Here is a 26,544-nt window from a genome sequence, read left to right as displayed (position 1 = left end):
CTGTGTGTAACAATATCTCTAAGTAATGAGATAGATGTTGAGGGAAGTTGAAACTAAAATGAAATTAATCCCATTGAGATATTAAAAAATCATGGCTGAGAAAAATATAAATCAAACATATCCATTATTTTCCTTACATTCACTTAAATAAAATGTGGTTTAAACTGCAGTTTAAAAAGCTTTAAAATGTTATTACATTATTATTATATTATTATTAAGGGACACGGTGACTCAGTGGCTAAGACGCTGAGCTTGTTGATCAGAAGCTTGGCAGTTTGGTGGTTTGAATTCCTAGTGCCGTAATGGAGTGAGTTCCCATTACTTGTCCCAGCTTCTGCCAACCTACCAGTTCAAAAGCATGTAAAAATGCAAGTAGAAAAATAGGAATCACCTTTGGTGGGAAGGTAACAATATTCTGTACACTTTCAGCGTTTAGTCATGCTGGCCACATGACCATGGCAAGTTGTCCCATTTTGCTCTCTCTCACACATACACAATGAAGTGAGCAAACAAATCTCACTGCTAAATTATAGGGCTAACTTACCTTGTAATGTCTTCTTAAAAACAATAGCTATAGTTGTATATGAAGTGTGTGGGGGGGGTGGGGGTGGATGATATAATCTGTGACAGCAAAGAGGATGAAAATAAATTCTGTTTTACTTTATTTCCCGCAGGGCAATGAACTAATTTGCTAAGACGTCTATTGTATTCTATTAGTACAGGACTCTCATATGAAATCGTATATATATATATATATGTGTGTGTGTGTGTGTATGTGTATGTTGTATTTGTGCTGATAAATAAATAAAGGGAGACAAATACAACACAAATGTAACAAAGACAACAGTAAAAATATTTGGTTTCTGTCTGGATGGCCTCTTATGACGAGCCGATGGACAGAGAATGGAAGCAGTGAACTTCCTACCATATTTGGGCATACCAGGGGTTATGACTTTATATATATATATATGTTTGATTTGTATAGATGCCCATCTCAACAAGTGACTCTGTGCCGTGTCCCTCATAGAGTATAAAAACAAATTAAAAACAATTAATATGGAACTAAGTACAATTGTAACCATGGATGTTTATAGGGCCAGGAAACAGGCCTCTTAACACATACAAAAATGCCTGACACTCTTTCTTACATTCCCATACACTAAAATTCTGACTATCTCCTGGGATTTGCATTGTCACAAAATGCATGCAGCTACAGGTTCCAAGCTTTGGTGTAGCATCAATCCAATTATCCCCTCCTGTTCTTGGAGTGAAACCAGATGCAATTTAGAGCAAATGCAGGGCAACTGATAAGAATGGTAAACTCTTCATGTCATGCAATAATGTATATTTACATATATATCTATGTTCCTTGTCATGTCTCCACAAGTAACTGGTGTCTGTAAGCCAGTTTGGTAAGAAAAATAAAAAAGTGCTAACACAGCACTTTCTTATCACTGTATATCTGAAGTCCTGATACCACTCCCTATCCAAATGTATGTGCACAATTAATATTTACAATTCTCTCAACCCAGGGCATTCTCCTTTTCCAAGTTGTACTGAGTCAAACAAGAAACTGCTTCGGATAATATTTGAATATATCTAAAAGAACAGACAAAGTTGGATTTAAGCCTTTAGTCCATGGAAAATGAATACCTTCTGGTGAGAAGTAGATCCAACATACAATCAGAATTAGATTCTTGAAACAAAAAGCAGTGGTAAGGAGCTCACACAGGAACTCATTAAATTTGCAGATGACAGCATATGGGTGGAATTGCTAACCCTTTGGAAGATAGGCTCAATATTCAGAAGGATCTTAACATTGGGCCCCAACCAATAAGATGCACTTCAGTGTTGAGAGAAGTAAGTTCCTATACTTAACGCAGGAAAAAATCAAATGCATAGGTATAGAGTAGGAGGTACCTGGCTCAACAGTACTAACTGTGAGAGGGATCTAGGTGTCCTAGTGGATCACCATTTAAATTTGAGTCAGCAGTGTGTTGCACTTGCCAAAAAAGAAATCACAGTTCTAGGGTTAACCCTAACCCTAACATCAACATCATGTGAGTGATAGTACTGCTCTATGCTGCACTAGTAAGTCCATATTTGGAATAGTGTATCCATTTCTGATTACCATGATGTAAAATGATGGTGAGGCCCTAGAAAGAATGTAGAGAAGAACAATAATGATGATAAGAAGTCTGGAGACTAAATCATACAAAGAACAGCTAAAGCAAATAGCCCAATAAAAAGAAGGCTCGGGAGACATGATTGTGATCTTGAGGGCTGTCACAGGGAAGAGGGCATCAATTTATTCTCCATAGCACTTGACAGTAAGATAAGAAGCAATGGGTGGGAGATCCTTGGAAGGGGGAGAGATTCAACCTGGAAAGGGGAAATTTCCTGACAGTGAGAACAATGGAACAGTTTGCCTTCCAGTGTTGTGGATGCTCCATCACTGGATGTTTCAAGAACAGTTTGGACAATGCTTTTTCTGAGATGGTATAACAATGCCTGCCTTGGGCAGGGATTTGAACTAGAAGACCATCCTCCTTCCAGTTCTATGATGATTCTATGATTCTAGGCCCATTTCTTAACTCGGATATTTTGGGGTAATGCATTGTGCTAAGCCATGATTGGTTTAGCCATACTTTAAAACATAGATGGGCATATGAATCCTTTCCTAGGATTCAACCCCAAAGTATCTGCAAAAGTTACTGTACAATTTATCTGTAATATTTAAATTAATTAAAGGGGAAAACATGCTATTCTAAAGCCAAAAGTGGACCTTGGTTTGAAAAGTGCTGTGAACCAGCATTATTGGATAAACATTTAACTGGCTGTATTTGCAGAACATGCTCATCCATAAACCATGGTTTGCAGTCCATATGGTTAGTTGCATGTAATGTGCTAAGTCAAAAACAAATGATATGCTATATTATAGCAAGAAATATAAGCAATTAAACCAGCAATTAAATCATATATTTCAAGGTGAACTCTCATTTTCTGGGCAGGAACTTGACAATCGTTAATAAAAGTCCTCCATAAACTAAAATAATGAGTCAGGATGCAATGTGTCATCTATCTTCTTCATACCATCCTTTAAACTTTTAACAGAATCAACAGTATGAACATCACTGATTTAGTCCAGGTCAAGTCCACAACCTTTAGAGAATGGATTATATGTTTTTGAAACACTTTGACATGGTTACTAATGAGAAATTTCTATTAAAAAAAAATAAAACTCTAGCAAGTGGAAAAGTGGCAACTTCTATAACATGGGTACAAAAAGATTTAGGTGTCACAAACGGTCATAGAAAATTACTAAGGGGAGATGACAGTAGCCCAGCATTTTGCTTGGGAGATAACTCACTTAGGTTAGATAGTCAGGAGCATCCTGGCTAGGACAGAAAAAAAGATGTGGATAGAAGGATTTTGCTGTTAATTAATGTTTTATGACTATGTAGGCATTTGGTAACTATAGAAACCTCCCTACAATACTACAGAATTTCATGAAAAAGCTTAGGATTTATTTCCAAATTCAAAATATGGAAGTATCCTGCTGTAGAGATTTAGTTAAAATTTTACAGAATATTAGTTAAGGCAAACCTGCTGAACAAATTACTTTGATAAACCTGAACTAGATTGATTTAATATAATAAATTAGGGTAATGGGTAATGATAGAAGAAAATTATGTGGAGATTTCTTGTAAAATGCTCTTCTGATGAAAGGACCAATATTTGTTTCTCATTTTCTCATTGACTTTGCAGACATATATTTTTGGAGATTACATTGGATTTTAATAAATATTGGACGCTGTTCATGTTAAAATGAATTTTTAACAAAATATTACATACTCAAAGTGTTTTATTTATCTATATATTTCATAGCAGAAGTAAGAAACAGTCAGAGACTTTCAGTACTTTATTAACTTTAGATGTTCCAATGAAGCAAATACACATATAGTACAGGAAAAACAACAACGGTAGTATGGGATTGTTGCACATATATTTTACAGCTTTGCACAGATGTTAGAAAAATGACTTCTAATATTACAACTAAAAATAATGCTAGCAAAATTTTTGCCTTCTGAAATGATGCACTGGACATTCAATGCATCATTTTATTGGCTTTCTACAAGGCTTAAAACAAAGGAAAATAGGTGCCTTTTCTATGTTGAAACTATAACAGCAAGTAATTTATTTACAATTAGTCAAATCCTATGCCATTACTGTTTCTTACATTTGGCTTTTATGCAGCCAGGCCAAAGGTTATGCTTGGTCTGTCTCCATAAACAATTTTGGCCAGTCACAAATTACATATACAGCAGATTTACGTTTTTAACTGCATACAGAAGTGGGAAAAAGACTCAGTGGTATTAACAAAATAAATCTGATATAATTGTTTCCATGTATGAAGCCCCTTCCTCATACTCTTCAAATTCTTTTCATTATAAGTTACAGAATTAATTAAGTCATCATAGAAGGTTGCCCAAAATATTGCAGTTAGTGATGTAACACGCCTTATCATATGAATTAAACAACTATAACATTTGTTCTAAACGTAGCAATGGATACTTGATAGTTTTTTTGCTAATTTCATTATTTGACTAAAAGAATCAAATGCTGCTATTAATTCAAAGTTGCAATTTTAGATCCCTATATTATTCTTAATATGGTTAGGGTTTCTGAATAATGTTATTTATAACCTTGTTGAGCAATCTGATGTGTGGATATCTAATTGTATGTTCATATATAAGAAAGTGACAGGTGGCCTATTATCAGTTCATTGGCATGAAGTGCTGTCATTCCTTACCAAAACCAGCATTGCCACAAACATGCTCCAGGACTCCTCACTGTGCTTTGAGACAACCTTCAGCACCACTATTTAAATTTCCTAGGATGTGCTAAAACAACATTATACGTGACATTTGGGTAGTTCTTATTTCAAGAATTGTTGTTGTAATCATAGTTACTCCATGGCCCTAAGGAACAATTTTGTTCTGGGTCTCTAAATTTGGCGCTGGTTATTTATATCAATGTAACTAATTACTGTTGATTGAGCTCAATAAAACTGAATACAGTCAACACAGATATCTGCTATCAAAAGATTTAATTGGTTATTTCAAACCGACATGTAAATTTCCTCATCCTTCACCTTTGTAGTTCCAAGACACCATTATTTCTCCAGTTTTATACCTATCTCAGTCTCCTTCCTCTCAATTTAGCAGCCTTCTCCTCACCTGATCTTCCTTTCCCAAATGTCTTCACTGTGTGCTTTGCTCCAGCTTTCTATTCAGGATACATTTCTGAATGTATTCAGAACATTCAGGACAAAGTTCGCTTTTCTAATAACTCTCGGGTCCATCCTGTATTGCTCAGAACTGCTTTTCTAGAAGTGACTTAGCAAAAGGTGCTCTGATTATATTTAACTCATTTTCCTCAGATGAAGTTCACTGAATTCCAATATCCTTTTCAGTTTTTTTAAGTTGCTTTGATAAGGAAAATTATTGTATGCTGAATTGTAGAAATTCCCAAGAAATAAAAGAAAGCAGAATGCAGAGAAAATACAGAATCTACTATCTTTAAGACCCAGTGTTGATGACTCTGAGTTCAATAGTTTTGAAAAGAAATAAATCAGTTCATGGATATAACATATAAAAGGCTATGAACAACAGCTAGTCATAAAGCTTATGTGTTATTTTAAGTATCACAATACTTTTATATATCAACTGTTGAAGAAGATTTATAAAATGACAATCTTGGGTTTATGTTCCGATTGTAGGGTTCCAATCAATATCTGAAAGGCCAGTATGAAAATATCAAACTAAGCTAGGGCTCTAGTAATGTTCCCACATTCATTTCTAAATAAAGATTTTCAACAACAAGGCATAGAACAATAACATCATATCACTGGATTATGCATTATCTCTTTATCTCTTATGGAATGTCTTCATGAGGACGAAAGTCTGAAATATTATTTGGAAAACATAGAACATTCTTAATGGTTGGGTTATTAAAAACTAAAACAAATGCAACCATTTTCCTTCCAAATCCACTGTTCATTGGTCAAGATGAACTAATGGAAATATTGCAATTTAACAAAATCTTGTCCATTTGTCTAATAACTTATAAAATGTAATTTCATTAGGCTTCCATTTAAGACACTGAAGGGATAAGATTACCTATTTTATCTTCTTTCTGAGTTTATAATCTTGGCAGGAACATTCAGCTGATAAATTTATTTTGCAAAAAGCGAAGATACATTTTTGTGAGACACACTACCTGAGAGTCATACAGAAGTCTGTAGTTATGGATAAATGTAGTAAAGTATGATCTTGAGAGTTCCAGGTTTTTTCCTTCCAAAACGGTAGAAGGAACTCTTGTTCATATATACACAAAAACAAAGATTAAGTAGCACTTCAGGAAAAACTTCGCTTATGTGAATTTGCTTCTTGACATCTAAATGATCTACAGGGGAAAAAGCCTAGCAATAATCGGGAAATACGAAAGCAAAGCAGAAAAATGAATGAATGCAGAAGGGAACCCATAAAAAAACATTTTGGACAGGCTTCCTCGATATGGTATTCTCTAGTTTGGGGATCATACTTCTTGGAATTATGAGGGTTGTAATGACAATACTAGTGGAGGGTTCCCTTATTGAGGCCTTGGGGGAATGTAAATTCAGCAATAAAAAGAAATACCATCTCACTAAATATATGTATAATGGCTATTGAAAATGAAATAAACATGTTAGGTGTTATTAATTTTACAGAAATTAGTTGAAATGGGAATGAATAAAAATGCTATCTGATGTTCACCAGTAAGATATACTGCCAAACTTATGGCTGTACAAAAATGGCCTTAGGATGCCATTCTATAGGCATTTATATTGCAGTAAATCCCACTGAACTCTGGAAAATATTCCCAAATAGCCCAAAGGCCCCCATCATTCAAAGTAGCCTTAATAGCTAGAGATCCAAAATTAGGAGTAGTCTGTCTACATAAACGGTATCTAAAAATATACATACTTATTTTTAAAAAAATCCATGCTTTTTTAATGAATTAAGCTGCAGTTAGGCACTATTTCCCTAGCATTTCCTAATATATTGACTTGACATTGGTTAGGGAAGTAGATGTCTCAGTTGTTATGCATATCATTCAAAATGACACATCCCAATTTTTGGCAAATTGGCCTCCCAATTTAACAAAAGAGAAAAAAATATATTTAAAATATTCATTAAAACATTTTAAGATACTTATATCAGACAATGCAATTTTCATCCCTAATTTTACAACTTAGTTGAACTTTCAAAATACTGTAAGTCTTTTAACATCCTAACTAATTCCTTGAGGATTGAAGACTCCAGACAGGAACCAGTTACATGCTCTGGAAAAAAAAAGGAAAATCTTTTCAAATATAACCATTTTAAAGCTCCTCCCACTCCAACACTGATTGCTTATGATCTATTATCTCCTTTTAATACATCCCAGAACACCTTGGAGGTAAGGATCAATGGAACAGTTTCCATTTTATCCTCTAGCTCTTGCCTTAGACATTGGGGCTGTAAATAAGCATTGATTATTTTATGTTATTATGTTATTTTCATCATTCTTTTGCCCATTAGGGCAATGGGTGGCATCTTGATTAGGTAGGATTTTTGGCTTCCTCCTCCCCTTCTTTTGATGTTGGGATGGATGGGAAATTATTTAAGCATTTTAATAAAGGGGATGATTACTGGATGCTTAAATCACATATTCTGCTCCATTTTCCATTGCAGGAAATTTCATTCAGTATAATTTTGGGGGTGCTAATGACTAAAAAGGAAATTGGAACTTATCCAGTTGAAGGCCTTATCTGATATCTACCACCCTTTCAAGCTGCTCATGCCAAATTATCTCCAGCCAATTATCCAGTTATTCTCCTCCTTTTATGCTTTCAATCAGCTTCTTACCACTACTTCCATCCCATTAAGAATAGATTTGTATTCAATACTGATCTTCTATATAATCAATTCATTTTTTTCTGGGCAGATCAAGCCCTGTATTGTTAAGATGTGCTACTTGCACTTTTACAATCTTTGACACCATATGCTAGTAATGGTGTTTTATTATCTATCTCCTGTTTGAAACTGAGTTTTGTATAGAGTTGCTTCTTATGATATGTTTTATAGTTAGAGATTGGAATTATGAAAACTCTGCCAATAGAAACTGAAGTAGTTTTTGTCTGCTAACAAGGCTGTATCCTATTCTGCTTATTCCTTATAGTTTGAGAAGATCTAAAACCATCCATTTATACACCTTTTGTACATATGCAGTATATAAATATTGGATATATATATATATATATATATATATATATATATATATATATATATATATATATATATATATATATATATATATATATATATATATATACTTTAAAGTCACAACCCCTGGTATGCCCAAGTATGGGAGGAAGGTCACACTTCCACTCTCTGTCATTAGGCTCGTCACAAGAGACCATCCAGACAGAAACCCAATATTTTTTACTGTTGCCTTTTTTGTTACATTTGTTATATTTATGCTGATAAATAAATAAAGGGAGACTAGTATAGATCTATTTCAAGCTATTTAGCTCTCATCAGCTAGCCATAAAAATTCCCCCCAAAAAAACCTTGGGTATGGCTAGCTGATGAGAGCTAAATAGCTTGAAATAGATCTATACTAGTCTCCCTTTATTTATTTATCAGCATAAATATAACATATATATATATATATATATATATATATATATATATATATATATATATATATATATATATATATATATATATGGTTTTAAATTGAACATGTATGTAAAGTATTGACACAATTTTTCTGAAAGATGCTATATCACTGTTAATAAACAATAATGAAATATTATAGCCTATGTCTTATTACAAGGTTTGAGAAAAAAGTAATGTGGAAATCACTCAAACAAGAGAAACAAAAAGTCCTTTTGGAGGCTTTAGAAAGAAAGTGTCAGACTTTTAGTGTTACTCTCCCATGAGAGAGTCCTCGTCCTACATTGCCACCAATTCTTAAGACCAAGAAGATCGCCTTAAAAGCGGTTACAGAGACAGGAGTGTGTGGGCTCAGGTAGCCATTAAATTATTCCAGAAGAAAATCATATTGGGTTTTATAGGGAAAATATGTTAATTAGATTTAGAAACAATGTGGGAGTTAATGCACTTGATACAAAATTAGTCTACAGTAGGGGTGTGCAACTTCTAATGGCTTAAGGGCTGCATCAGGTTTTGCCTGGCATGCCAGGAGTTGTCAGGGAGAATTTGAGAAAGCAGTGTCAGAATTTTTTAGGGATTATATGGGCGCCTTAAGCAATTGAAAGGCTTAAAGTATCTATTTTGCCCTTTAAATCTTTCTACTTTGGGCCTACTCACTAGAAGAATTCTGAGAGTTACAAAAAAAATGCAACTAAGTACAGGTAGTTCTCAAGTTATGACCATAATGGAGTCTTCCCATCATGGTCGTAACTCATGACATTGTACATCAACTCACAGACAAGATTGATCAATTTTATGCCTTTTTTGTGACAGTCATAATGTAACTTCAGTAATTATTAAGTGAACACCATAGTCGTTAAGCAAACCAATGATTTGTTAAGGGGTGTGGTTTCTACAACTCTGGTATACATAGTCCATTTCTTCTGTACTATTGTAGTGACCAAATTTAAAATCAGTTGCTTTTCAGAGAAAGCCTAGCCCCATGTCTAACACTTGAAATTGTTCGTAAGTTAATGGTTCTCCTGCACATGCATGCCAGTTGTTCCCAACTCTAGGGGGCAGTTCTCATCTCTGTTTCTAAGCCAAAGAGCCAGCATTGTCTGAAGACGTCTCCATGTTCTTGTCTTCAGCATGACTGAACGCCAAAGGCACATGGAACGCTGTTACCTTCTCACCAAAGTAGTCTTTATTTTTGTATTGCATTTTAAATGCTTTTGAACTGATAGGTTGGCATAAGCTGGGACAAGTAACAGGATCTCATCCTGTTGGGTGAGCTAATGATTCAATCCGCTGAACTGCTGACCTGATCGGCAAGCTCAGCGTCTTAGCCTCTGAGCCACCACGGTCTTGAAACTGTTCTATAATTATGATTTGAACTGAAGGAAATGTGATTTTTTTCTAACTTTGAAAAAGAAGACATCATCATTTACCTGCAATCCAAACATGCAAAGTCTCTTAGAATCTGGAAGACAAAGTCCTGAGAGTGCTTCCTGTTAAAGATCCCATCATGTTCTTATCATATCCTTGCTGCAGATTGAGCCATGGAAGGGAAAGAACAGATAAAATCAAGAGAATAAGACTTTTTAAAAACATAATTAAAATAAGAGAAATACTTAGATGTATCTGGTGTGGTACATTGAAAAGGATTCTCTACAAACGCTTTTTCCAAGTCACTTGTTACATTCAAAGGAAACTTGAGGTTGAACATAAAACTTTACAGGCACTGTGCTATAAAGAATCATACATAAATATTCAAGCAGCTTGTGAAATTTCAAAATACATCAAAGAACTGTACCTCTTCAATTATTTTTTTTAATTTATTATATTATACTTTTGTATCTATAGTTTTTTTAAAAAAAATGTTTATTTTATTTTTTCCCATGGAGATAAGACTACTTGTGTTTCTGAAGCAGTCATTTATCCATGGACCCATAAATAAAACCTACTGTCAGCCCTGGGGGGGGGGGCACCTTTTTCTTTGGGTCTTCAGGGCTCCCACATTTAGTACTGTGGGAAAGTGGGAGGGGTTTATTTTACTTGGAACCCTGACACTACTACTTACTTACCTTTCTTCTTCTGCTCCCTCCCTCCCATTACATCTCCAGAGAAACTCTTCGCTCTCTAGAAAATTACACTTACTACAATCCAACATATTGTACATATGAATGGTGAATTTTGGGTTCCATCACAAAACCGCGTTCGACTAAAGCGCGCCCAACGAAACCGCGTAGCTGACGTCATCACAGCGCGACAACAGCACGGAGAAAAAAGCACGCTGTAAACGCTAAAGCTAAAATTAACCCCTAAACCTAAACCTAACCCCCCTAAACCTAATCCTAAACCTAACCCTTAACCTAACCCTTAACCTAACGCTAAACCTAATCCTAACCCTTAACCTAACCCTAAACCTAACCCTAACCCTTAACCTAACCCTAAACCTAACCCTAACCCTAACCCTAAACCTAACCCTAAACCTAACCCTAAACCTAACCCTTACCTTAACTTGAATTGGCTTGCTTTCAAAGCGCTATTTAAAGCGCCCTTTTTTCTCCGCAGTCGCTGTTGTCGCCCTGCTGATGACATCAGCGACACGGTTTAATCAGGCGCGCTTTAGTGAAGCGCGGTTTTGTCGTGGCATGGAATTTTGAGGCTGCATTAAATCTTGACATGCTGAATTTTAAAAATCCCAGTTCCCCTGCCTTATAATTTATCTTTTACTATTTCTCACAGTGCACACCCACATAGTAACTTTACTTATTGAAGTGCATGGTATGCTGGATTCTTTTATAAGAAGTGGGAAAAGACGCCATCTTGATACTTTACCTGTTTTAGTACAGATTGGAGTTCCCTGTTTGACCAAATATCAGATAGCAGCATTCGAGCTGCTTCAGCTGCTTTGGGGTAAGATCTGTAATTTAAAAAAATTAATACACACCTATAATACACACCCACAAACAGACACCTGTCTCCCCCTCTCCCTCCCTCTCTTCCATCTAAAAGATACCATGCATTTTCGGGATTTAATGTTTTTAGAATCATTTAGGTATGTGTAATTAGCTGACATATGAATTCCCCTACACAAAGACCTGAACGGAGTAGGTATGAGAAGGGGATATTTTTAAAATGTTGATGGAATCATCTTCTGTCAATGAAGCCTAGATTATGAGAGATTGGTGCTTTGTTTCATGCAGTTTTTGAGAAAAATTCTCTTAATCATACATATCAATTCTCTTTATAACTATATCTCAAACCTATGGACAGTGCATTGTCCATGCAGTCATGTAATTGTAAGTCAGGTGCTTAGCAACTCTCATACATTTACAACTGTTGCAGCATCCTGGGGTTGCATGATTGCCATTTGCAACCTCCTCTCCCCCCCCCCCCCCGGCTTTTGACAAGCAAAGTCAAGAGGAAGCTGGCAAGGAAGATTGTTAAATTGTGTTATTCCACTGAATGACCACAACAATTTTCTGTGACAGCCACAGCAATATAGGTCATGGTTCAGTGATGTGAGGCCTCACTTAACAAATGCACCACTGATACATTTTCTGGTCTATCTTGTGGTTGGAGGTTGCGTAGCTATAGTCAACCTCATTATTCAATCCTAGAGGAATATTGTGGGAAGACGGTACAGATAAGGCTATTCAATCAGTCCTGTAGTATGTAGAATATATAGTATTTATTGATTAAAATGGCCTTAAAATGGATATGTTATCTAGACAAAAATCATACAGTAAGTGTAAAATACTTCTAAGTCACACCACATGTCAACATTGCATAGTATCATTGTCATGTGCCCCCAGTTGCATATTATTACTCACCCATTTCGGCACAGGCCTACTACATTATTTATCAAACTGCCAGTCAAGTAAGGTTTGGCCATCTGTGGGTTGTACATGATTAAGTTCCTCAGGGCATAGCAAGCTGATGTCATTATGTCTCCATAGTTGCTAGAACCTGGAGCCTGGAGGGCTAGAAGGCGAGTCACATCTGGAAGCACCTGGTGAGCTAAAGCGGTAGAAAGAGACCATCTTTAAATAAAGAATGGAATAAAACTCCTTCAAAATATCTACTCAGGCTAAGATTAGGAGAAAAATCAACTACTCAGATATTGATTAAGAGAGTCTAGTTTTTATGAATGTAAAATTATAATGTAAAAAGGACTGCAGCATATCAGCATCGGGTAGTGATGAAATTTGTGTAGATTTCCTGATAAATATATATTTGGCCCATAAAAATGAAGCAACATCATTTCAGGTGAAAAGTAGCACAGCCCAGAAATATCAGTCAGTCAGTCTTCCCTCATTTGTATTTCCATTTCACACCTCATTTAATCTTGAACCCCATAATACTGATGAATAAATGATTTGTTGTTGTTGTTACTAGTTACGAAGTCATGTCCGACCCATTGCAACCCCATGGACAATGTTCTTCCAGGCCATCCTGTTCTCTACCATCTTCTGGAGTCTATTTAAGCTCATGCCTACAGCTTCAGTGACTCCATCCAGACATCTCATTCTCTCTCATCGCCTTCTTAGAGCAAGTATTAATATGGACAACTAGGAAAGCTACCAGAGGAGTCAATCCTTTTATGTTGCTCACCATATGTGTCAAATTTGCAACACCCAACATTCCCAGCCAGTGTGATTGAGGAACTCTGGGAATTGTAACCCAATAACAAGATTACAGGTTGAGGAAAGTTAACAGGTTGAGGAAAGTTAACAGGTTGAGGGAAATTTCAACTATTAAAGCATTATTATAAAACAGGAAATGTGATACCTATTTAATTAGAGTTGATAATTTTTTAAAAATAAAAAACTCCACAGAAAGATATATTTATAAAAGTTCAACATCTTAATTATCTGTAACATGAGGGTTTTTGCATTGTGGAAGGAAAAGGTGATGGGGATGATATATCAAGAGTCCCATGGAGTACAAAATAATGCCTACCCATGGTTTTGTGGAGAATAGAATGTCGAGACATGTTGCTCAGTAAAGATGTTCCAGATCGGACAACTTCTGCATTGTTGGATTGCAGGAGCCGTGCTATGCGGGGCAGCCCTTTCTCCTTTAAGGCAATTATTTGGCTCATTGCATTCGACATCTAGAGGACAAAACAAAAATACATCTGAAACAAGGAGCCTTCAGGATTCCTTATTGCCAGAAAATCATATTAAAAAACAACAACTCATTAGCCATTTTATTTTTGCTGATTTCTAGGAAAAGCTAAGCTAGACCAGGTCTGTTTCTGCATATCACTCACAAGTATCTAAGTTTGGGTGTTGCCGTTTATAGTTTGTTACCAAAGAAGAAACAAATGTGTTCTTTGATAACAAACTGTAAATGACAAACTTAGATATGATATACAAAAGGGAATCCTCCTTAAGAAAAAGTTAAAGCATAAATCCTTAAAAATATGGCTTTGCTTAGTCCTGGAGTTCCAAGGGCTGGAATACACACCCTGGGCAAGTCCTCTTTTTTGTACTGTGCCCCAAACAGGGGTGGGATTTACTTACCTTCCCTACCAATTCACAAATGTGAGCGCACATCTCATCTACGCATGCGCACCACTTTCTGTGTATGCGCAATGCTTGTGCATTATGTGGGGATGGGTGGGCGGAGCCCAAGAGAACCAGCTGAATACCACTTCAACCCCAAAAATAGTTTTGAGGGCACTTTTGTACAAATGCCCTCTAATAGTTGTCCACAGTTTTCTCTGCAAACAGATCTTATGAGGAGTTATTTTTCAGTAAACACATATGAGCCACTTATTCACACACAGCCACCAAACAGGGAGAATAGAATAGGCCCACACAGAGAGCACATGGCATCTTTGTCAGTTTATTCCTTCAACCCGCAGTTGGGTTTAAAGTAGGTAAGATTACAGGTATTGCACAATTAATGATCACTCGCTCAATGACTTTTAAAATTATAATGCCACTGAATGAAGGTGGTATTACCAATCCTCCCACGTCCTGGCCATGCCTATGCCCCTAGGGTCACATGATAGCAATCTGGGGCCTTAGCAACCATTTTGCACTTACAAGAACTGAAGCATCCAATGACCATAATCACAATTTAAAGCCTTCTCTGCCAGTTTCTCACAAGCAAAGTAAATGGGAAACTGTCAGGGAAAGTCACAAGTTACTCAGGCAAGATTGCCTCCCCTCCAATGGATTTTCTCCCAGCCCTCTATACTCAAACCATGCCTCATCAGCCCATGTACATTCTCATGCATCCTTCCCCACAGAGCATTAGAAGCCACCTAAAATACTTGCTTAATGACTCACAATCCTCCCTTAACAATGGCCCATGGCGATTGTTCAGATTGTCATTGTTAAACTAAGTTTGCAACTGCATTGCTTAATGACAGAAATTCTGGTCCCGGAAAGACGTTGGTACGATACGACATGCAATCTTGGGGCTCCAGGATTGCTGTCAATATCTCTGTTGCTGGACGATCCTTTTTGGATCTAAACTGTTCTGAAGGAACGGTGATAGAGAAGGCATGTCCTGCTGATCTCAGGGGCATTGCAAAGCCTCTGATTGATCCAGGGAAAGCTCTTTTTGCTGGCTACAAGAGAAGCAGCCATGGCTGCAGAAGGTTGGGATAGGCTCCTGAAACGATAGCAGAACAGGAGAGACAGTGTGTCGAAATGGTGAGAAAAATCTTTATTATTAGAGAAGAGAAAACCCAAAAGACTTAGAGTTAAAATAAAATTGAAGATAGAAGAAAGTAAGCAGTGAATTAACCCTGGTTTAAAACTATCGTGTTATGTTTTCCACTTTAATTTTGTTTGTTTTCTATGGATGGACTTTCTACAAATGCCTCTTACTTTTAAACTGGACTGGTCTTTTTTTCCCCTTCTTCCTCTATACTTTCCCCCCTTTTTTTTGTATTCGTGGATTAAAAGTCTCTTTCTTCACAAGGCTCGGCCGGATCATAATCTTTAAACATTTTTTTTTCTCTTCCAGAGTTCGGAGCTTAGAAAGAGGGGCAAAAACAGAGGAAAAAGATGTAACACTGCCATCTAGAAGCTAGAGGCTTGGCAACATCTGATATTACAAAGCTATTGGCTTTGTTTACTGAAAGGGTCAGTGGAAAACATTTTGTTTATACAGGTGTTCCTTTGAAGGAAAGAGTAAGCTTTGACCTGAAAAACTTCACTGAATTTGTTTGAAACCTAGCAAAAGCCTTGGATGTTTTAGTGGCAATGTTTATAACCTGGAAAAATGGTGCAATATGAATAAGAAAAGGAACTAACATTGCAAAGAATTATTCTAGAAATTTAAAAAGTCTTAATAATCACATAGAGAATTGAAAAGAGACTTGAAATTATAGATCAAAATACAGAAAGTACGGAGGGAAGAGTTGAGAATACTTATAAAACAATGATGAAATTTGAGGACAGAGTTCAAAAAACCACAGAGACATATGAAAGTGATAACAAAATTGTTGACACTGACAGCAAATCGAGTGTGGAGGGAAATTATAAGTGCGAAATATGGAAAGGAGAGATTAATGAACTGGAACGCTACATCAGATGTCAAAACATAGATGAAGAAAGAGGAGAAAATTTGACAGAAACAATGAGAGTAATCTCTGCAGAAGCACCAGTGATAACAAAAGTGAAGCTGATGAAAGGAACAGATGGAGGGTTTCGAATCTTTATAAGATATGCAATGAACAACAAGTTGTCAAGAGAAGTCCACATAAGACTTATCAAGAAAACACTTAGAATACAGATTCTACAAATGGCAAGAGATATTGGACTGCACTATTTCTGGAAGGATATAGGATGATGAAATGAAATGTTACAATAAAATGTAGTTAAATATAGTTAAACTTTGAGTACTATGTATAAGACAAAGTAATAATAGCTATAGTCAAATAAATGATCAATAATGATAATAAAGCATTTATATATACTAGATTGATAATATGAAATTTTATACAAACTGTAAGTGAGGATGATGGAGATAATGTTGAAAAACCTTTTTAAAAAAGATAAATAATTCCCTATAGAAGAGAATATAAAGATGTAATATCATTGGATGATTTCAGGATGATGTAATGAAACGCCATAATACAAATTTACTTCAAATTTAATATGCCATATAAAAAGGATGTAATAATAGTTATGCTTAATGGATGTTTAACAATTATAACAATTTGTATACATGTATATTAGATTGATGATACTAATAATGGAAAAAACATGGAATTGAAAATTATTAGAGAATGTTATCAATGCTAAAATAATAGAATGATTTAGAATAGGATATTAAAAAATTCTTTATTATTGGATATATTGAAGATGATATAATGAATCATTATAATATAAATGGATACATCTTTAGAATCCCTTGTTTAAAATGGAGAAACAATAGTGATAATAAAAAAATGAAGTATAATAATAATGGATACAAAGATTGACAATATGTGATTTTTGATAAAGCTCAAGTGATGACTATGGAAAGGATGCAGAAAGACTTTGTGACCAATCAACACACTGTATTCAGTTGAAGAGGTTTTTATGTTGTATGTTTTGTGTGTTTGTGTTTGTTTCAAAATAAAAATTTTATTAAAAAAAAATTCTAGTCCAAATTGGCATTGTAACTTGAGTACTACTTGCATGCATACATTGGTGTAGAATTTAAGGCTTAGAATTTAAAAATTAGTATGTATCATGAACGCTTCTAATTTCTATATAAGTCATTATTTCCTTATTTTACTCTCTTAGAGTACTTATTCTTTTAAAGATTTTGTTAATAGAAGAGAAAAGAAGTTGTTTTTGTTTTGTGGTGAACTTTGTTTTATAACTTCTTTGCGTGCACATTAACTATTCCATACATTGAAGCAAGTAAAACTCATTAAGTCCAAGTAACATATCACAAGTGGACGACTATATCACAAAATTAATTGAAGAAAAGGTGAATTTGACCACTTTGGTCTGAGAAAAAATGCAGTCTTTTTTTAAAGACTGGAATCCTTAAATGGAATTTTTGCTGAAGGAAGAAAACACTGACATAATTTTGGGATTAAACGAGATTAAGAGGTTAGGGAAAAATATAAGTGGATAATTATTCATTAGAAAGAAGACCAGATGATATGTGTATATTTTTTACCAGATGATATGTGTATATTTTTTCTTTTTTTCTTTTTTCAATTTATTTGTTTCTCTATTTTTTTTATTTTCTATCGTTGGTCTTGTTTGTTTGGTATATTTTATTACACTGAAATTTTTTAAAGGATTTATCTTCCTAATTAATATTTGGCTAATACCAAATGTTTTCTCTGATGGAAGAAGTTTGATCATATCTGAAGTGTTAATTTTTATCAGTAGAATAGAGTAGAATTCTTTATTGGCCAAATTCACCAAATTCACCAAAGCCAAAGTCTTTCGTGCATATGCTCTCAGTGTACATAAAGAAAAATAAAATAGAATACATTCATCAAGAATCACAAGGTACAACACTTAATGATAGTCATAGGTTACTAATAAGCAATCAAATTATACTAGGAAACAAATAAAAATATAATTGTAAAGATACAAGCAACATGGTTATAGACATAAGTGGGAAGAGATAGGTACTAGGAAGAAAGAGAAGAATAATAGTAATACTGTTTTAGTAGATAATTGACAGTGTAGATTGACTAAACAGAAAAATGGGCACATCCTTCAGATTCCAGTGGATTTGGATTATCCTCTAAATAAATGTATTTTTCAATAGAAGATAATATTGTAGTTCAGGGTAGAACTGAATGCCACAGATGCTCTCTAAGGTTGAATGTTTGCTTCAGTGGTGGGATTCAAATAATTTAACAACTGGTTCTCTGCCCTAATGATTTCTTCCGACAATCAGTTCACCAAACTGCTCAGAAAGTTAACAACCGCTTCTCCCGAACTGGTGCGAACTGGCTCAATCCCACCACTGGTTTGCTTGTAGGTATTTCATTACCTGACTAGGTAACATCATCAGTGCAAGGGCTAATGAATAGTAATAAAGAATAACCAAATGTCTTCAAGCAAACACCTAAGCTCAGAGAGCACTAAGGACTCACAATTTCATTTTTCTGACAGTTTTATTTTCTTCACAAGAAGGAAATAGAGTGTTTTCTCTAAAACCCAACTAAGCATGTAGGGGAAAAGTATAATAGTTACCATTCCTCTGCTTGCAGTCAGATTTTGCAGAGCTCCAGCGCATGCTTCCAGGGTGGCATCCTTTTTGCTCTTTTCCATTAAAGACAGGTAGGTACGGATGGCATCAGAATGGTACAGCCAGCTGGAACCTTTAGGTTTATAGTCCTCTTCAGGAAGTGGTAGATTATATTCATCATACTAAGGATAAATCAAAAGGAAAATCTAAAACATTCAGATTGTGAAAAAGGGCCACATTTTATCACCCTAATTTATCATTTTACCTTGCTAATTAAATAAGGTACAAATCAATAGATTTGTGCCATCATGGCACAAGCTTACAGAATCTTATACAATTGGCACACTTGGATAAAATACTGAAAACATATAGAGATATTGTTTGACAGATATCTGTTTTTCTAAAACACCATTTATACTCTTTTACAATCATCAGAACTGAATTTGTTCAGTGGGTCAGGTTCAAATTTAAAAATAAACATTCAGTAATTTTGAAAATTGCCCAAATTAATGCATTTGACAATCTTGCCGCAGGAATTGATGGAATCTAGTTGAGATAATCAATCTTTCATCAGGTTTCAGTGACTTCTTTAAGGTTTTGACATTTTTATATGAATTTTCATGAAATTGAGGACATCTTGGGTGAGATTTCATAAAGAATGCCAAAGGTGCATGGCATGTGGTAATATCATTAAGCTTCAACAATTCATTAAAAATATTTTGAGGGGAAAACAAAGATATGAGAATTGAACAATTGCTCTGACACCTGCAACTGCTAGTGAAGGTGGTTTTCCCATTCTAGAGAAGGGATGTAGGATACCTATCTTTATTTCAAAGAAAAGGGCATTCACTTGAATGGCACCCTCTGTAAATGAATGCCTCACATCTTACCTCTAGCTTTCCTCTGTTGTTGAAGCAGCCTGTCAAACTTTTGTCCGTGTGAGTGTTCCTGGCCAAGTGGTTAAGATGAGTGTATTTATTCGGCACTTCAGCATCCAGGCGGTAGGACAAATTATGAAGAATACAGATACAGTTCTCCACAGACTATAAGAATAAAAATAATTAATTATTTATTAGGGCAACACATTTGTAATTACATTACAATACAATATAATTGCATTACATTTGCCATCATTGTTTTGAATATAGACAGGGTTACATATTATTGTGCTATCTCGCTTTAGTAAGATAGCACTAATTTGTAATTGCATTACAATACAATATAATTGCATTACAATACAATGTAATTGCATTACATTTGCCATCATTGTTTTGAATATAGACAGGGTTACATATTATTGTGCTATCTTGCTTTAGAAATTAAACTTTTTCCTCAGTTTTAAATTCTATTATCCCTACAAAAGGTCTCCCAGTGAATTGCCATAAAGATTCTTCCAGAAAGATGATGAGAAAAATTTTACAGAAACCATGTGTTTCTGGAAATGCTTAACACAAAAGGAATTTGTAACAGTTGTCTGAATTGTTTATATAAGGACAGAAATGGGAAGGTAATGAAAGCAAAATGATTCTAAGATTATGAAGAAATTAAGTTTTGGAAATAATAAATCAACAAAGGCTTAAAAAGTAATGAGACTAGTACTGAATGTGTTTTTAGAGCAAAACCTAATGGTACAGATAGTCCTTGACTTGTGACTGTAATTGAGCCTGGCAATTACAGTAAAATGGATAATCTCATGACCAACCTGATTTTATGACCTTTTTTGCAACCATGTTTAAGAGAACACCAAAGCAAGCACTACAATCATTAAGCAACACTGTATTAATTAAGCCAAGTCATTGCTTGCCATGGGCAGTTTTTGGGAGAAACTGAAGTAAATGCTAACATCTGGCAAAAACATTGTAAATTGCAATCACATGGCCGCAGAACTCTGCAAATAGTTGCTGAGTACTCAAAAGACAGTCATGTGACAACGGGGACAGCCATCAGAACTACGGGATGTGTCAAAAATACCATATCGGGGATCCATCACAACTTCAAACAGTCAATAGATGATTAATCATAGGTTGACAACTACCTGTATTCCAAATGTATAATATATAGAATTTGGAATTTGGTAAAAATGAACATTTCTTTTTTTTCCTATTTACATTGTTACCCAACAGGGTTTTGTGCTTTCAATGATTAAGCTACCATCTTACAAGAAATTTGGAAAATGAAGAAAGCCCTCTGAAATTGAACAAGGATCTTGCTAAAGTGCAACTCCAAAAGTGAAAGACACCTTGACTAGATCCAAAGTAATTTTCCCTTTACACTGTGATTATGAGCATTATAGCTCACAATATTTTGATGTAGTTTTTACAGGAAGGGGCACTAAGTGAGGAAAAATAAAAAAAGCTATTCTATATTTATATATTTACTGGAATTCAGTCCAAGGCTAATTTTTCATGGAACCAAGAACTCTATCAATTCATAAAGCATACAAAAAGATCTTATTGCCTTATCATCTGGCTGGTTAGCTGCCACACAATTCTGGGTATATGTCATCACAGAGTCAATCAATCCTGGGTAGTTTCTCATGGTTTGACGTCCAGCATCTGCAGAACTCAAGTTCCTACAAAATTGATTTTATAAAGACTTCAGTTGACATATGACATAGAGAAAATCATTAAACATCTAAGAAAATCTTTTTTTTTAAGGGGGAGAAGATTTAGATCAGTGTTTCTCAACCTTGGCGACTTTAAGTCCACGGGACTTAAAGTCACCAAGGTTGAGAAACACTGATTTAGATAATGAATTTTTAGAGGTGCTTTCAAAATGTAAGCTGATTAAACCTCAGTTGTATTCTACAGATTTGAAAGAATAATCACAAAACAATCACATATCAGCTAACCCAGTGGTGTTAAACTCACCACTCGCAGGCCGGTTGCATCATGTGCTGGCTGCGCCACACCCGGCTTAATGAAGGGGAAAAAATTCCATAGAGCACTCGCCTAGCACATTACTTTATGTGCAAAAGGACTGCATCTGTTGTACAGATGTGTTGTAGGTAGAGCTAGGAAAATCTCTACTAAAAAGTATCAGACAGCTGTTTCTTTTCCATATACAAACCTTTCTTGACCTGTAACTTTCCAGGTGTGTTGTCTATTATACCCAGCCAGTATTGAAAACTTGTATGAATCATGGAAATCATGGACATTGAAGTCCAACACATCTGGGAAGCATCAGGGAAAGGAATGGTATAGATAATGAGTGAGCAAGTTTATCACAGCCAGGGAAGGAACAACTAGAAATCATGGAAGAATTATAAAAAATAGGTTATAGTTCATCAAACATGTCAACAGGAGCAGGTTTTGCTAAGATTTCCCTATCTTCCCCTCTACCTTGATTTTTGTAAGTACAGACTAAAGATTTGCATTTGGTTTAAAAGGAGTTAAGCAAGTTTATATTTTCTGTTTTCCAAATCATGATCGTTGGAAACCAAACCTCCAATATTGGGCAATTGAGGGCACAGAACAACACTCAAATGCATTCCTTTCTACTCAGCTACTTTATAGTTAAATCTATGTTTCATAACAGAATAAATAACTTCAATGAAAATCTCTGCGGGCAAATGGTAATAAATTATTTGATTAGACATTTGGATAAAATAGACAACTGTTTAGACAGGATTACACTACATCTTAATAAAGCTGCCCATGGTTGGGTTTTAGAAAGCATTTAAAAAAGGAGTAGCAGCAACACATAGGTGTAGAAATCAGTTGCACATACAATAGCAATAGCAATAGCAGTAGACTTATATACCGCTTCATAGGGCTTTCAGCCCTCTCTAAGCGGTTTACAGAGAGTCAGCATATTGCCCCCAACAATCTGGGTCCTCATTTTACCCACCTCGGAAGGATGGAAGGCTGAGTCAACCCTGAGCCGGTGAGATTTGAACCGCTGAACTGCTGATCTAGCAGTAGCCTGCAGTGCTGCATTTAACCACTGCGCCACCTTGGCTCATACAGTATGGTCTTAACTATTGTAGAGGTAAATTTACTCCAGAAAGGAGCAAAAAGGGAAGATACAAGTAACTGAAGACAGAGTATGTCATACCATATCTTCAATGGGTACGGATGTGATATGTTCGAGTTATTTATAACAATTTACTTAATATGAACACATGGTATGAATGTTACATTGAAACCAAACCACAAAATATGGAAGAAATCTCACTTTTGCAAGATCCCTGGTTTTTCCCAAACACTGTTTTTCAGCAGTTTAGTTTAAGGAAGAAATATATTCAATACTTGCTATTGTTATTCAATTAAGAGTCAAACATTCTTCTTAATCTTCTGCAGATTTCCCAAAATTGTACCAGTAGCTTCTGATCTATCGACTGCCTATCCCTGTCCTAAGGCATTGCTTCAGTTGATTAAATTTTCTAATTGCAAATATGTTTCATCTGCCCATCCAATAGTTTCTAGTTGCTGGCAGCTAGGAGACTGGTAGTTGAAAGCTACAAGTCAGAGCTCATATCTGCATGCCAAGGTTGGTTTGATTTTCGCAAGCATGAACAAAACTTTCTCAGCCCACAAACTGCCTCGTATAATGTAAATTGGAGTGACTGAGAAGAGCTCAAGGTATTTTAGATAGGAAAGTCAATACAATAGGACTTTTTATGGGAAATCAGTAGCCAGAGGCTATTGTTTAAATTCTCAAAAAAGTAAGCAGGAAGGATTGCATTTTAACAATATAGTTGGACATTTGTCTGTGACATAACATAGATCTTGCACCTACTTATCATTTAATTAAGCAACAGCAACATCCAAATATATTTATTTACATGGATGATTGCATTATGTAATTCAGAAGTTTGATTACAGCAATTGAAGAGTTTAGATGGACATTCTTTCCTTGACCAGGTTTGTTAAAGAAGCTTAGTGACTACCTATTTCCTTCCAAGCCATTTCAAGGTATTGCTGCTTTTCTTCAAAGACGTAAATGGCTTGGAAATAAACACTGAAGAAATGCCTCCTTACACCAGTCTGCTAGCATGCAAGATCCAATTCTCTAAGGTCCCAGAAACCATTCTTCATATCACCAACTCCACTGAAGGTAAGGCTTAAATAGCAACCTTTTAAAACAACAGAATTCCAGTTATATGCAAAAGGATGCAGATTTCTTCCATCTTTTTAGTGTTTGATTGTTTATTTTTATATTATTGACCTCACTGTCTTTGTAAATATTTGAAAAATAAAACAAAATGACATATAGCTCTTTTGGAGGATAGTTCCAGATAACTTTAATCTCATTCTGTTATTTTTAACAATGTGATTAAAATATTAATTTTATGTCCAATGATGTACCTTAAACAGCCAGTGGCATTGAAGAAAACTTCTGGGTCAATAATTTCTCTTGTTCTATTGCCAATACCATCACACCATCCAGAAAAAGGTACAATAACACGATCGGTGAGTACTGGAAGAGCATCGTGTATCAGATCTTCTTTCAGTTCATCAGTGGAGGAAAGGTTCCAGAGCAATCCTAGAAATTAAGTTAAGGAGGTTCGTTGCTGGAGTTTGCAGTGTGACTCTTTCCATATAAACAGGCAAGACAGGTGATGTGAAAATCTATCTCTAAATATTCACTGAAGTCAAGCAGGTCTTCCAAGTAAATTATCACTGAAGGATGATATTAGAAGCCTATTTTCTGATCACATTTAGCCTTATCTTAATGTTACTGAAATATGGAATCAAAAAGAAAATATGTGATCGTTCTTTTCCTGTTAAGTGGTAAGATATATTTGCAAAATTCTCCAATTCACAAAAAGAGAGAGGCTGTGTTAAATTTTCCTAATACAAATCAGTGGAAGCATAGTGAATTTCTTGACTGAATTAAAGGGCTACATTCAGGCATTTACTTAATCTGTCAGCCATCCTAATATCTTTTGGTGTCCAAAGTATCCTTTTAGTTGCATTCTGTAACTCATTGCCACTGATGTTTCACCTTGCTGCAAAACAAAAGAATACCTGTCAACTGCTTCTGTATTTCGGTGTTCCCAGTCCTCCTCAGGAGATTCACACACTCTCGAATTCCATTCTGCCTGCGGGTTTCTAATTTGTTAGTTGGATTTCTGAAGACTAAGTTTCGAAGGGCCCCAGCTGAAGCCTGCTGCACGTTCTCATCTGAACTGCGCAGAAGTTCAATCAGCTTGGCAATGCCTCCAAGTCGGTAAACCTAAAAAAGAGATAATTGAAATATTCATGGAACAAAACTGCTCATAAAGCTCTGCTGATCTTTCAGTCAATACAAAACTTTTATGTTAAAAGTTGATGGTAAGTTGAAATATATGCGTTAAGGAGGCTCTACTGCAAAAAGCATGCATATATAATCCTCCTTGGCACATATACCAGGGAGGTGGAGGTAATGACCGCTGTCTCCATTTCAGGCCTTCAGAATTATATGAGAGTTTCTTGAGACCACAATGGTTTTCTGTGGAATGGGATGGAGTGGAGTGAAACAGAACAGAACGGAATGGAACGGAACAGAACAGAACAGAGTAGAATTATTTCTGATTGATAAACAAGTGCCTAATACCAGGGGTTAAAAAGGATCTTAAAAATTGAGTCATGTCTTGGTCTTCCCATTATTCAGTTCTCAAATCAAAGATAAATGTACCATTGAATATAAATTATTTCAGTAGTTTAATAAATACAGGATTTACACAATTTAAGCAGTGGCTGTAAAATCAATCTATTTGTGTTTTGAGAATGGTGTTATGATTTATATGAACCAGAACTGTGATGTTGACTTGATAAAAATTGTTCCTTAGTTCTACTATTACTAAGGACTGATGCTGAACTGCACTTATACTGAAGTGACTCAAGGATGGACTCAACGTATTCAGGAAATGAATTTATTACATTGTATGAATAATAGCCACTGCTTGCATTTAAGTGAAATATTTTGAGTATCTATGTTTTTAATGTTCAATAAAATGGTATTGAGCTAGGGAGGGAATATAGAAAATTTCCATCTCCTGGCCTGAACTGCAGCCCCCAAGCCCCAAGCAATCAATGTGCTATCAGTTACCTTGAGTAATACATGGAGAATATAGAAAATACATTTTACCTCTTTCTTCAATGGGATAGGGAAGACATTTAGAAAGCAGGTATAACTCTTTTGAACCCATCTCCAACATTAATTCGACTTCCCTCTAAGAATATTTTATTGCTAAGGGCTCTGATTACTTATAGTTTAGCTTTAATCTGTATCTTTTCATGCTTCTTATCTTTTTAGCTCAAAGTGGCCAGGTCCCTTAAAGCGGGGGTGTCCCCAACCTTGGCAACTTTAAGACTTGTGAACTTCAACTCCCAGAGTTCCTCAACCAGCTTTGCTGGCTGTTGAAATACACAAGTCTTAAAGTTGCCAAGGCTGGAGACCCCTGCCTTAAAGGATCCTATCCAGGAAACAAATTTGAAGTGATGGTCCTGGACTTGCATACCTAACTATAATTCCCACTTCTTTTCTGCCAACTAAAGTTATCAAGAGCTTAAACTACTATATTTACCTAAAAGAAAGTCTAGTTTAATTAATACTTAAAACAGTCAATGTAACTTTTTTCTCTCTGTCCAATTGCTGGTTCTACAGTGACAACATTCCCCAATTCTCATGC

The 26,544-nt window shown here is 35.5% G+C and overlaps 1 protein-coding gene across 1 annotated transcript in view; it reads right to left on the bottom strand.

The window, feature by feature from the left end:
• Nucleotides 1-10,220: 10,220 nt before the first annotated feature.
• Nucleotides 10,221-26,544, bottom strand: part of PKP1 (plakophilin 1) — a 48,010-nt gene continuing 31,686 nt past the window's right edge. Inside the window, exons 5-13 of the mRNA XM_032219034.1 lie at nt 24,899-25,106; nt 24,236-24,413; nt 21,384-21,498; nt 19,817-19,969; nt 18,932-19,108; nt 13,716-13,869; nt 12,587-12,773; nt 11,589-11,673; nt 10,221-10,292 (exon numbers count right to left, since the gene is read on the bottom strand). Coding sequence (XP_032074925.1) covers nt 10,221-10,292; nt 11,589-11,673; nt 12,587-12,773; nt 13,716-13,869; nt 18,932-19,108; nt 19,817-19,969; nt 21,384-21,498; nt 24,236-24,413; nt 24,899-25,106 — 1,329 coding nt within the window. The remainder of the gene's footprint in view (nt 10,293-11,588; nt 11,674-12,586; nt 12,774-13,715; nt 13,870-18,931; nt 19,109-19,816; nt 19,970-21,383; nt 21,499-24,235; nt 24,414-24,898; nt 25,107-26,544) is intronic.

Source organism: Thamnophis elegans, chromosome 5, assembly GCF_009769535.1.
Source record: "Thamnophis elegans isolate rThaEle1 chromosome 5, rThaEle1.pri, whole genome shotgun sequence".
Classification (NCBI taxonomy): Eukaryota; Metazoa; Chordata; class Lepidosauria; order Squamata; family Colubridae; genus Thamnophis; species Thamnophis elegans.
This window is presented reverse-complemented; position numbering and strand designations above follow the sequence as displayed.